Consider the following 14,366-nt stretch of genomic DNA (forward strand, 5'->3'; position numbering starts at 1 on the left):
TGTGCCACCAGAAATTAATTTTTTCTTCTCTATTTGGGTCCAAACCTTCATCATGAAGACTTCTTCCAGCAACGACTTGTTTTTGCATACTCTGCCAATCCTGCTGCTACTCCCAATGCTCCTCTTAGTGTCCATATACAGAAACAGTTTATACATTGTGCCCACCAAAAAATAATAATGCCTCCTTTGTGGCCCCCACAGTAATTAAGTGCCCCTCTTTGTAGCCCCCATAGTAATTGTTTCCCCTTTTTGTGGCCTCTACAGTTATTAGTTCCCCCTCTTTGTGGCCTCCAGGGTCATTAGTTCACACCCTTTACTTGTTTAACTCATCTATTTCACTCTCTCCAACCCTCCAGACATTACCCTGCCAATCTCAGCCAGCCTCCCGATAGCTGGTCAAATGGCTGCAGCAGTCACATACTCAGATAATGTGACTGCACATCCAGGAAGTGACTGGAGACCAGTGGGACAGTGACTAAAGTAAGACAGGGAGTGCAAAAGAAATGAGCATTTTCAATTTTTTATTTTACTGATAACATCCCAGATGTAACCAATGTAGAGGACTGAGAGAGGGAGCCGGAAACCTGGGTATCCCCCAGGAAATCCGTCTGAGTTGACAGGTTTGAGCTCCATAAATTTTGCAGTGGCTGTGCTTGGTATTGTATTAATCACTTGAATGGAAAGCCCATATATCCAATGGGTGTGTTGTCACAGGCTGAGGAAGAGGCTGCTGTGCTCACGCAAGAACTATTGTAGGTAGGGGAGACAAGGGAGGCATAAGCCATGGCCGTAGTTAGGACTGAGGAGAGAAGTGGGTGCTGCTATTAAATCACTGTCAGTTGAAAAAAAATCAGCCGACTCCACATCTTCCCGGGACACTTACAAACCAATTATTTGTAAGTGTGCTGGGCAGCTGCTGCATCGTCCTGCACACTAACATGTCTTGCCAAGTTCCCTCCTTTATGGTGTTGCCCCTTAAAGGGGTTGTCCCGCGCCGAAACGGGTTTTTGTTTTTTTTTAACCCCTTCCCCGTTCGGCGCGAGACAACCCCGATGCAGGGGTTAAAAAAACAAACCGGAGAGTGCTTACCTGAATCCCGGCGGTCCGGCGTCTTCATACTCACCTGCTGAAGATGGCCGCCGGGGTCTGCTCCCTCCGTGGACCGCAGCTCTTCTGTGCGGTCCATTGCCGATTCCAGCCTCCTGATTGGCTGGAATCGGCACGTGACGGGGCGGAGCTACACGGAGCCGGCATTCTGCACGAGCGGCCCCATTGAAGACAGCAGAAGACCCGGACTGCGCAAGCGCGGCTAATTTGGCCATCGGAGGCCGAAAATTAGTCGGCACCATGGAGACGAGGACGCCAGCAACGGAGCAGGTAAGTATAAAACTTTTGATAACTTCTGTATGGCTCATAATTAATGCACAATGTACATTACAAAGTGCATTAATATGGCCATACAGAAGTGTTTAGACCCACTTGCTGCCGCGGGACAACCCCTTTAAGTGAGTCTACCCTCATCCATGCTAAAGCCTTTGTTTCCTTTCAGATGTCTGTCCTCCCGCCTACATATTCATTCCTGAGCTACCAATTATCCTGGACCTCCTGTCTGTCTTTTTTAAGTAAACTAATCCAATCATGTTATTTAAAGGGGTTTTCCAACTAAAGACATTTATCATCTATCCACGGGATAGGTGATAAATGTCTGATCGCTAGGGGTCCCAATGCTAAGACCCTTAGGGATCCTGACAACAGTGTAAGGGGGACCCCCACCTGGGGTTACCTATGGCAGGACTGATGATCAACTCACCCTGACTAGGGGAATGCAGGGGATTCTGTTGTTTTGGAGTTGGGAGTCACAGTGATCGGTTTTCCCCACTGTTTGTCATTAAGAGGAGGTAAGCACATACTGTAGTTCCAGCAATGAACAACTTATTTTATTTAAATATAGGAAAACTTCTCTCCCAGTGCTGAGTTGATTATGGAATGGTGCTATACAGTCTGTGGAGCTGGTCACTTTCATGCTCTCTTGGCTATAACTCTTTGTCACATTCTGGGCTTGGCTCTACACCAAGCAAAACAATGGGCTCCTGTCCATTCCATCAGTTCACTCCAAACACTGCTGTGTCAGACGCTTATTTCCGGGCTACACCTTATTATATCACTCATATCGCCAAGCAACACCTGACCCTCCTCTGTCTTCTGGGGCAGCACCCTCCTTTCACTGACACCTGGGGGCACACAAGTCAATAAAAACAGTTAGCAAGAGTGCTAAAACATTATCAAACCCAGTCAGGGGCACCTTGTCACAGGTGCAGCCCAAATAGGAATGGAGCGTTGCTGTGGGAGTGAGGAAGATGGCCAATTTCCAGCAGTCCCACAAAAGTGAATGGTCACACATGCACTGCTACTCCATTAACATAGATTTGGGTTTAGATTCAAAGAATGCCCCGTTGTCACAGTCCTGGGTATAAATAGATGATGGGAGAGATCTCTGTATTGTCCCCTGATATATTTAGGCCTCCTTCCCACGAACGGATTACGCGGCGGATACCCGTTGCATTGCCCGCAGCTATTAGGTTCTATTGAACCTAATACCTCAGGGCTCACGGTGCGGAATTCCACCGCGGAATTCCCCACCGTGAATTCACCCGTCCTCACCTGCGGCATGCTCTATTTACCGTGGGTGTACGCGCGGACGGCTTCCATTGCAGTCAATGGAAGCCGTCCGTTCACGCTATCTTCCGCTGTAGCACAGCGCAAGATAGCGTGAAAACGATTCCCCGCCCACTGCCGCCGCGTCATGTGACGCGGTGGGTGTGTCACATGACGCGGCGGAGGTGGGCGGGGAAGCGTCATGTGGGAGCGAGGACGCCGGATCCGCAGGTAAGTATTGGGTCCCCGGGGCGGCGCCGTGACGGGCTCCGCCACGGAATTTCGCGGCGGAGCCCATCACGGCCGTGTGCAGCCGGCCTTATACATAGTTATTAGGTTGCCCATCAGACAGTTTTTTTCGAAACCCAATAACACAATTTTAACCTCTCTGGGTATTGTAGTCCGCCCATTCCGTTTAGTACTTTAGTTGCCCATCTTTGCACCCGCTCAAGCTCTGATATGTCCTTGAGTACCGGTGCCCAAAACTGTACACAATATTCCATGTGTGGTCTGACCAGTGACTTGTAAAGAGGAAGAACAATATTCTCATCATGTGCCTCTATACCTCTTGTGATTTCCGACATGATTCTATTTGCCTTGGCAGCAGCTGCCTGACACTGGTTGCACCAGTTAGGTTTACAGTTAACTAAAACCCCAGGGTCCTTTTCCATGTCAGTGTTTCCCAGTGTTTCCCATTTAGTGTGTGATGATGACATTTGCAGAACCTTACATTTATCAGTATTAAACCTCATTTGCCACTTTTCTACCCAAGCCCCAAATGTATCCAGATCCTCTTTCAACCACATTCTGTTCTTTTGTGTGAATTACTTTATATACTTGTGTATCATCTGCAGATATAGCTATTTACAGTACGATCCTTCTACCAGGTAGCCGGGGGGCAGCATCGTGCAGGATGAATCAGTGAAAGGGAGTCGGGGCTGTAACTGCTGTGGCCCCGCCCACTCAGACCCCAATGTATCATAAAGTGATGCAATGCCTAACTATATAGAATAAGAGACCCCAGTAAGGAAACGCTCAGTGCCCTGCGGCAGCATCCGTGGACATACAATGGGTGGCATTTGCAGGGCACTGCGGCTGGCGCTGTTCTTCCGGGGTGAAGTCTTGGTCCGCCCCCTGAGCCTGCAGGGACGGAGGGCGTTCCGTTCACGAGCAGGAAGAGGCACCGGACTGCGGGCAGTGGAGGAGGATGGCCGGGCTGCTGTGTCTGCCGGAGCCCCTCACGGCCCTGCAGCTGAGGCGGCTGGAGGAGCACAAGTACAGCGTGGCCGGCTGCTCGCTGCTGGAGCCCCCCATGCAGGTCTACTGGAACTGGCTGGTACAGAAGGTGCCCCTGTGGCTGGCACCCAACACAATCACCATGATCGGGCTGCTCATGAATGTCATCACTACGCTCTTTGTGGCTTTCTATTGCCCCACGGCCACCGAGGAGGTGAGAAGGTCCCGGGCTGGCAGTGTGGGCGGGGGTGCAGGGCTGTTTGTGTGCACTGTAACACATGCCATAGTGGCAGTGCCAGCTGTGATCGTGTATACTATTAAATATGCCATAGTGGCTGTGAAAGTGTGTGTGACCATGTACTCTATATTTGCCATAGTGGCAGTGCCAACTGTGATTGTGTGTATGTAGCAATGTACAATAATACATGCTATAGTGGCAGTGCCAACTGTGATTGTATGTGACAAAGTCGTTTATAATGCCATAGTGGCAGTGCCAACTGTGATTGTGTTTGTATGTGACCATGTACTTTAATATATGCCATAGTGGCAACACCCACTGTGATTGTATGTATACTGTTATATATGCCACTGTGGCAGTGCCAAGTGTGTTAGTGTGTATGTGACAATATACACTAATACATGCCGTAGTGGCAGTGCCAAGTGTGTTAGTGTGTATGTGACAATATACACTAATACATGCCGTAGTGGCAGTGCCAACTGTGTTAGTGTGTATGTGACAATATACACTAATACATGCCGTAGTGGCAGTGCCAAGTGTGATAGTGTGTATGTGACAATATACACTAATACATGCCATAGTGGCAGTGCCAACTGTGTTAGTGTGTATGTGACAATATACACTAATACTTGCCATAGTGGCAGTGCCAACTGTGATAGTGTGTGTCCATGTATACTATAATATCTTATAGTCGCAGCACCCACTGTGATTGTGTGTATGTGACAGTGGACACTAATACATACCATAGTGGCAGTGCCAGCTGTGATTGTGTGTGTATGTGGAAATGTAAACTATAATATATGCAGTATTGGCAGTGCCAGCTGTGATATTGGGTATGTGACAATGTACCCAATAATGTCATAGTTGCAGTGCCAGCTGTGATTGTGTGTGTGTGAGTGTAAGAGAGACCATGTACTCTATAATGTCAAAGTGGCAGTGCCAACGGTTATAGTGTGTGTGTGTGTGTGTGTGTGACCATGTACTCTATAATGTCAGAGTGGCAGTGCCAACAGTGATTGTGTGTGCGAGCGAGACCATGTACTCTATAATGTCAAAGTGGCAGTGCCAACGGTTACAGTGTGTGTGTGTGTGTGTGTGTGTGTGACCATGTACTCTATAATCTATAATATTGTCAGTCAGCCAGAACTCGCCTGTGAACATGATGGGTGTGACTACAGCTGAAGCTGCCTGGCCGGATGCGTTTACAGAAGGTGCTGGTGTCCTCAAGTCCCTTCAGTCACACAATCGCCATATGTAACAGCTCTTGTACTGTACACACAGGGCACCAGAGACTTTGGAAAACCAAGGGACGTGCTAAATGGACTTTAGTAACATTGTATGGTGATTAGCACAAAAAAAGTATATTAGTTAAGGCCCATTTAGACACAACAATTATCGCTCAAAAGATGTCTCTTAAGTGACTTTTGAGCGATAATCGTTGTGTTATTTACAGTGCAAGATGATCGCTCAACATAAGCGATCACTTTGCGCTGCCAGCGGAGGATGCCGAAGACAAGTGGGTTGTTCCCGCTTGTCTTCTGCATCCAGCTGTTCCCCGCTCCGAGCGCCCGGCTGTTATACAAGCGCCTTTTGAGCGATAATCCATGTGTTATTTACAGTGCAAGATGATCGCTCAAGATGAGCAATCACCTTGTGCTGCCAGCGGTTGTCCCCGCTTGTCTTCTGCATCCAGCTGTTCCCTGCACGGAGCGCCCAGCTGTTATACAGCCGAGCGCTTGGAGCGTAGGATGCAGAAGACAAGCGAGGTGTCCCCACTTGCCTTCTGCATCCAGCTGTTTTCTGCACGAAGCGCTCGGCTGTATAACAGCCAGGCACACCGTGCAGAGGATGCAGAAGACAAGGTGGGTGTCCCTGCTTGTTTTCTGCATCCAGATGTTTTCTGCATGGAGCGCCCGGTTTTTATACAGCTGAGCGCCCCGTGCCGGGTATGGAGAACAGAGCTGGACCGCTGTGTTCTTCATACTCAGCCTGTTATCAGGGACGGGATACAGCTGAAACAATAGTATCAGCTGAATCCCTGATAAGCATGCTGAAAGACGACGATGAGCGACGGGGTAACGAAAACTGCACCATGTCAGTACAGTTAGACACAACGATTATTGCTCAAAAGATGGCTTTGAGCGAATTTTGAGCATAATCGTTGTGTCTAAATGGGCCTTAAGTGGTTGCCCCACGAAAAGTTCTTATCCGCTATCCACAGACTAGAGGATACATATCTGATGGATGGGGTCCAACCACTGGTACCCCCATTCTTGTCATCAGCGGGATAGAAGTGTCCTCAAAAGAATAGGTTGCTTAGATACCTCCGGCACAGACACAAATGGAGCAGTATTGAGCACACGTGACCATAACGCCATTCGTTTGGCGATGCCCGTTCTCCTGGTTGGTGGGGGTTGTATCGGGCAGACATCCACCAATCAGATACTGGGTATAGGGAATATGTAACCCCTTTAATCCATTCAGTTAAAGCACACATTTCTGCACACCCTTTTTGTAGCTTTTCCTTCCGGCTTGTAAAGGACACCTTGAGGATGTATTCACACAGGGGATTCCCCTGCAGGAGTTCCAAGATTGGGAAAAGAACAAATAGGATAATTCACACAAATGATTTTTCACTTAAATCAATAGTCCAAGTTTGACAAGAATGGTCTGTTATTTTCTACAGAAGTGTTAAAAAAAAAAAAAAAAATCCCAATTGCATGCTGTACAATTTGCATGCGAATGGGATCTGTTTTAAAGGATTTTACTATTGGAACAACACCTTGGTTTTTTTTCACATGCGTGGAACATGGGTGTAAATCCCGGCAGGCTTTAGTGTAACATCTGGTCACAGCAGTTTTTGATTAAAAAAAAAGTGTGGGAAAAATAACAAAAAAGCACTTTCCTAACAACGCTATGCGAGACCTCCCTTATAGGCTCAATAACATACTATGGCGTGAAGTGCGTAAACAACAAATCCAGCTCTGCTAGACCAGTATATAAGATGCAATGGGGTGCATGATCAGACTTGGCATTGCCACTATGGCATGTATTATCATAGCGTACACTGTCATATACACACTATCACAGTTGGCGCTGCTGCGAATTCGTACCAAAATCTGCACAAAGCATTGTGCATTTGCTGCAGTTTCTTCCGCTGTGAAAAATCCACAGCAAATCTGTCATGTTAACATACCCTACAGAGGGACCCTCGTACAAAGCTGGTAATACTTGTGACCAACACATTCATGGTGTCAATCCACGAAATCATTATGCCTGTAAACTCACTTTACGATACTGCAATAGAGTAGGTTTACCTGTATGGGTGACATGGCCACGGAGGAAGAGGAGTAGGTTTACCTGTACGGGTGACATGGCCACGGAGGGAGGGGAGTAGGTTTACCTGTACGGGTGACATGGCCGCGGAGGGAGGGGGAGTAGGTTTACCTGTACGGGTGACATGGCCGCGGAGGGAGGGGGAGTAGGTTTACCTGTACGGGTGACATGGCCGCGGAGGGAGGGGGAGTAGGTTTACCTGTACGGGTGACATGGCCGCGGAGGGAGGGGGAGTAGGTTTACCTGTACGGGTGACATGGCCGCGGAGGGAGGGGGAGTAGGTTTACCTGTACGGGTGACATGGCCGCGGAGGGAGGGGGAGTAGGTTTACCTGTACGGGTGACATGGCCGCGGAGGGAGGGGGAGTAGGCTTACCTGTACGGGTGACATGGCCGTGGAGGGAGGGGGAGTAGGTTTACCTGTACGGGTGACATGGCCGCGGAGGGAGGGGAGTAGGTTTACCTGTACGGGTGACATAATCATTAGATATACCAAACTAAAAACTAAGCTGTGGCCTATCAGTATTTCTGTGCTTGCATTGCATGCAGTGTTTCCCTTCCTCGTTGTCTTTTGATCATGTGTCACTCTGCCACCTCAGCACTCCTGCTGACAAGTCTCAGCAGTTCACTGCCATCACAAGCCTGATCTGACGCTCGAGCAAGTGGCAGTCTCTGCATTGGGAGCCTTTCACACCTAGATTTAATCTTCAACAATGTAATCTTAAAGGGGTTGTCCCGCGAAACAAAGTGGGGGTATACACTTCTGTATGGCCATATTAATGCACTTTGTAATATACATCGTGCATTAAATATGAGCCATACAGAAGTTATTCACTTACCTGTTCCGTTGCTAGCGTCCTCGTCTCCATGGTGCCGTCTAATTTTCAGCGTCTAATCGCCCGATTAGACGCGCTTGCGCAGTCCGGTCTTCTCCCTTCTGAATGGGTCCGCTCGTGCCGGAGAGCTGCTCCTCGTAGCTCCGCCCCGTCACGTGCCGATTCCAGCCAATCAGGAGGCTAGAATTGGCAGTGGACCGCACAGAAGACCTGCGGTCCACCGAGGGTGAAGATCCCGGCGGCCATCTTCGCAAGGTAAGTAAGAAGTCACCGGAGCGCGGGGATTCGGGTAAGTACTATCCGTTTTTGTTTTTTTTTTAAACCCCTGCATCGGGTTTGTCTCGCGCCGAACGGGGTGGCTATTGAAAAGAAAAAAACTGTTTCGGCGCGGGACAACCCCTTTAAGGGGATTTTCCAGGCAGCGCCCATTATCAATGCCGGGATGCACAGTGCCGGCCACTACAAAAGCGTGGCAGCGGCTTGCACTCCGATCCTGTGTAGTGTCCGGCGCACGTAATTGCAGGCTGGGATTCATTTAAATTAATGGGAGCTGCATGTGCAATTACAAGCACCAGCCACTACATGGGGGTCAGAACAGCGGTTTCCACTCTGACTCTTGAGTATCCAGCATTGACAGTGGATCCTGCCTGGAAAACCCCTTTAATATAAATGTCACTGGACCCTAATATGAACAGAGGTTGTTATTCTCACTGCAAACAGTAAGGCCCAATGTCCACGGGCAGATTTAACTTGTGGAATCCGAGCGGGGCACCCACAAGGACGATCCGCAGTTCAAGCCGCCCATAGGGAAACATGGGTGTCCGTACCTGAATGTGAAAATATGACATGCTGTGATTTTTTTTTTCCCGTATCGTATTTAAAAGAATGGGGTTCATATTCATGTGAGATTTGTGTGTATTTTAGCTGGGGAACAGTGGCTACAATGTGCGGGCATGGCGTCTGAAAAAGATTCAGCTCATGTATATATGTAGCTGTAGAGTGACCCCAGAATCAGCGTTACAGGTGGGCCTAAGCACCCCGGTGTGACACCGAGGCCATGGCAAAAAGTGGGAAATTCCACAGTTGCCCTGCTCTTAAATTGGATCTCTCCTTCTTGTTTTGAGGTCGATTCTATAGGGCCTAATGCCCACGGCCGGATTTCTGCCGCGTATAGCGTGGCGTAAATCCGCGGCGTTTCACTGCAGCTATTAGGTTCTATTACTAGCTCAATGTACATGCTGAGAAATTCCATGGCATGCCCTATGTGCCACAGGAATGCGCGCGGACGGCTTCCATTGTAGTCAATGGAAGCCACCTGTCACGCTATACTACCGCATGAATATGCGCCCCGCCCACCTCGTCATGTGACACCACCGGCGCATCATGCGCTGTACTGCGCACACGCGCTGGCAGTGTCATGCGGGAGCTACGCAGAGGTTTCGGAGGGGAGTATGGGGTCTTTGGGGAGGGGGGGGGCTGTGACAGACTCCGCTGTGGTATTCCCGTAATGGCCATGGGCATGAGGCCTAAGGACACTTTCAGATGAGCGTTTCTTAGCTCATATTTGGTCCATGTTCTGCAGACTGTAATAAGGAGCTAATGTAAATCATCTCTGTATCTATTCACATGGCTGTATTTTTCACAGCTGGGTGAGAGGTCTATAGATGTGGGTCAGAAAAGGTACAGTTAATGCTTAGGGAGAGCTCCTACTGAGGTGAGAAGACTTATAGGGCCATCTATGCTCCTCTATGCAAATGAGAAGATGGAAAAACATCACAAGTTCTCCCTAGCCAAGCCAGACACCTACTGAACACTGATGAGGGGTTATAAACCCTGAAGTAGCTGTCTGTACATGGTTTATCTTTCCCTTCTAGAGAAGACTGACTGGGAATATAATGCAAATACATAGTTAGAAGGCTTTATAGTCAATGGGGTCTGTCCGGCGCTGTTCGTTTCTGTCCAGAGACGGAGCTGTTCGGCTGCAGGGATTCCCTCTTCCCTTTACCCCCTCTACTCACTGTTGCTCTTTCATACAGGCTTTACTTGGGGTCTGGTGGGCAGTGTCAATCAAGTCTGACATCACCTATTGACAGGGAGCAGTGGGGACCGCCCACTTGGCATTTATAAATTGATGCTATGTAGAATACCTAGCCTGGCAGCTCCAGTTCTTGATAACTTGGTATCTGTTGGCAGGCTTTACACTGTATCATTTGCAATTCATTGTCTTTCAAGGCTGTTCAGAGATGTTTGTAGCACACGGATGTAAAAAACCCCCCTGCATTTACGCAGTAAAAACACATGCAACACGCAGTGAAATCAGTCCGTTTTTAACAGGCCAAAATTGCATACTGTCCTTGTGAACGAGCCCTTTGTGAGAAGGAGGCTTGTACTATAGTACAGGGTCGCTCAAAAGTGTGGAAATGAAAACCCATGTAGAATGAAAACTGTCAGACGGTGATCCAATTTTGAATGAAAGCTGTTAGGTCATGCCACCAATATCGCGCCATTTTGAATGCTGCCATCTTCGATTCAACTGTAATCTTTTTAATGGGAAGGTAAGCGTGTGATATATCAAACTGGCAGAAAATGTCACCAAAAAACAATGACATGCTTCATTTTAACATAACTTTATTCATTCTCATGTTAACAGGGGTTTTTCTTCTTTACCAGCAATGTGAATGGTGGCATTGTATCAGGTAGAATGTGTTGAGATCGTCCTTATGCTAGTGAACAAAACATACGTGTCATCGCTCAGATTTCATCAATGCCGCCCAACCAGACCTCTCACTACTCACAGTACAGTTTTCAGATGTCTTTCCAAACTCCGAGAAACAGGTTCTGTCCCTGATGAACCAAAATCTAGACAGCCAAAAACCATTACTGATGAAGCATCAACAACCACTGTTCTGGCCTCATTCAACAAGAGCCACCAATTTGGCATTCATCGTCTGTCTCAGGAATGGGAGTTTAGCTGTGCCTCCATACAGCAAGTTTTTTCTACAGATAATTGGCATCCTTACAAATTGCACATGGTGCAGCACCTGATTGAGGATGACCCAAACTGTTGGATAGATTTAGCAGAATGGCTGACACAGCAACTTCAGATAGCGCCATCATTCACATTGTTTGTAATGAAGAAAAATCACTGTTAACATAAGAATGAATAAAGTTACGTTAAAATGAAGCCCACCATTGTTTATCTGGTGAAATTCTCTGCCAGTTTGATATATCACACACCTACCTCCCCATTGGAAAAATTAATGTAGCATCCCAGATGGCAGAATTTAAAATGGCTGCCATTTTGGTGACATGGCCTAACAGGTTCACCCCTTCCCCTGCAGTTTGTATGCAAAATTGAATCAACGTCTGCTAAACCGTTTTCATTCTACATGGGAGTTTCCACACTTTAGTGACACCCTGTATAAGTTGTTAAAGGGGTTCTGACATCAAAAAAAAAAAATTGTACTCACCTTGCCTGGCCAGGACCGATCGCCAGGCATGTCCCCTCCAGCCGGCATCTTCTGTGCCTTGTAAAAGCAGAGCAGGAGCGGTCAAAAAGACCGCTTCCTGCTCTGCTCCATCCGTCAGCCACTTCCGAGGTGAACGGACGGGCCGCCCACAGCAAGCACGTCACAAGCCGTGCTTGCTGTGGGCGGCCCGTCCGTCCTGCTGAACTCCGAGATTCTGCACATGCGCAGTGGAGACACGGACCGTCCTGACTCCTGTCAGAGGGCACCCCTCCACTGTGCATGAGCGCGATCTCGGAGCGGCGCGGCTCGTGCAGGAAGAAGAGGATGACCCCGCTGCTGACGACAACAACAGAAGAAAAGGTAAGATTTTTATGCTTTAGCAGCCATTAAACCATGGGTTCCCTGTGTCCATTAGGCAGACCAGGGAACAATGGCTGGTAAAACATAAAAACATTATTTGTGTCAGAACCCCTTTAACCTACTTGCTTATTAAATAACTGCATCTTTTAAAGGTTGAGTTCAAGATATCTCATGTCAGAGAACAGACTGATGTTTTTAGATCTTCCTGGTTGGTTCATAGATCTTCAAGGGCTGTTGCTGTGTGAAGTGAAGCCGTGGGCACACAGGGGCAGATATCTTAAAGGGGAATCATTTATCACCAATATCAACAATATAGGTGATAAATGATTGAGTCACCGGCGTGATAACAATAGTTCATATGATTTTGGTGTGATAACCCCTTTGAACAAAGATGGCCTAAAGATAGTGGAGCTAGGCTGAAAATGGGCCAAATGTATCACCAAGATGCACTGCTTAATACATGTGGTGCATGGTTCTCCTTTTTACACCATATTTTAGTATGTTGCAAAAAAAAAATGGCCTAACGGCATTATGAAACTGCCACATTACAGCTCTCCAAAGTTGTGCCAAAATTTTTGTTCTTTGGTGCAAAAAGTCTGATGCAGTAGAAGTCCTAACCAAATGAATACATGTGCCCCGTGATCTCTGAGGACTGCGTGAAGAATACATAGGACTGGCAGTCTGCAGGGCTCACAGTTTACAGCTTGAATCACTCTTACAATGAAATGCAGAGGAAGCTGCTGACTGAGGTATCAGGTGTCAGCTCTTACACAACTGTCTATTTGTAAAGCTTGGGGCCAAAGTAGGGTGTGTTCTATTTAGTCGTTATCTCCTGCCCTATTTATTAGCTGGGTTAGTCATTCACAGAAGCATAAATCACTTCAGGACATGACTGTGCCGATCTCTTCACTTGTCTCAAACTTGTTGGAATGGTTTATTTTTTTTGTGTATGTGTCTAATAAATATAAATACCGGTATTTCGGGCCCTGCTTTTCAATGTCCCAAGGTCTTCACTGTGTGAACATCCAGGACCTCCTGCACACAGGTGGGTCGGACCACCCAGGCAGGATTCCCGCAGCGGAGTTTGACCCGATGCCCGGCCGGTGACCCTAGCTTACCTGTTCGGCGGCTTCTGCACATGCTGCGGATGTGCCCACTGGCACTCCACCGCGCATGCGCAGTAGCCGGCGGCGCTGTGGGGTGACGCGTAAACCTGCAATACTTCCGCAGTGCTCAGGAAGTGCCGCAGGACGGATGGATTCCATTGTCTTCAATGGAAGCCAGCCGTGTGTGCTCCGCTCAAAATTGCAGCATGCTGGGATTTATTCTCCGCGAGTGGAAAATCTCAATAGATTTCCACTGGGTTAGATGAAATGGTGTTTTGCCATTGAATACTATGGGCTGTATTTGCTGCAGAGTCCGGAAGCGGTTGCCCGCCACGAACTCCGCAATACAAATACGCCCGTGTGCAGGAGGCCTAAGAAAAGGATTTTATGGTAAGCGAAAATCTTGTTTTTAATCACTGGCAGGCTTGTGCCGCAAGTGGCATGATGGCAAGTATTCTCTCTGAGGTGCCCACCACTCCGTCCATTGGCAGCTTTAACCCCTTAGTGACCAAGCCTGTTTGCGCCTTAATGACCAGGCCAAATTCTGGAAATCTGACATGTCACTTTAAAATGGAATAACTCCGTAAAGGTTTTGCATATCCAAGCGATTCTGACATTGTTTTGTAGCCACATATTGTCCTTCATTTAGGCGGAAAAAATAGACGGCTAGAATTTGTGTACATTTATTAAAAGCATTAAAATTTTGGAGAAATCGTAATTTTTTTATTTCACATTTTCAACGGCAGTATTTCAAATATGTGCAAACCTAATATAGAAATTTTTGATAAGATAAATATTTCCATCTGTTTACTTTTATTCTGGACTAACATTGGAAAAACTTTTTTTTTTTTTTTAACCATTTAGGGGACGTACAAATTTAACATTCCTTATTAATAGAGATGAGCGAGCACCAAAATGCTTGGGTGCTCGTTACTCGGGACGAAATTTTCGCGATGCTCGAGGGTTTGTTTCGAGTAACGAACCCCATTGAAGTCAATGGGCGACCCGAGCATTTTTGTATTTCGCCGATGCTCGCTAAGGTTTCCATTTGTGAAAATCTGGGCAATTCAAGAAAGTGATGGGAACGACACAGCAACGGATAGGGCAGGCGAGGGGCTACATGTTGGGCT

General features: G+C 47.6%; 1 protein-coding gene across 1 annotated transcript in view; it reads left to right on the forward strand.

Moving 5' to 3' along the window:
- The first annotated feature begins 3,791 nt into the window (after positions 1 to 3,791).
- CHPT1 (choline phosphotransferase 1) overlaps positions 3,792 to 14,366 on the forward strand; it is a 29,084-nt gene continuing 18,509 nt past the window's right edge. Inside the window, exon 1 of the mRNA XM_066591411.1 lies at positions 3,792 to 4,105. Within this exon, the coding sequence (XP_066447508.1) occupies positions 3,863 to 4,105 (243 nt within the window). The 5' untranslated portion in view covers positions 3,792 to 3,862. The remainder of the gene's footprint in view (positions 4,106 to 14,366) is intronic.

This window comes from Eleutherodactylus coqui, chromosome 2, assembly GCF_035609145.1.
Source record: "Eleutherodactylus coqui strain aEleCoq1 chromosome 2, aEleCoq1.hap1, whole genome shotgun sequence".
NCBI lineage: Eukaryota > Metazoa > Chordata > Amphibia > Anura > Eleutherodactylidae > Eleutherodactylus > Eleutherodactylus coqui.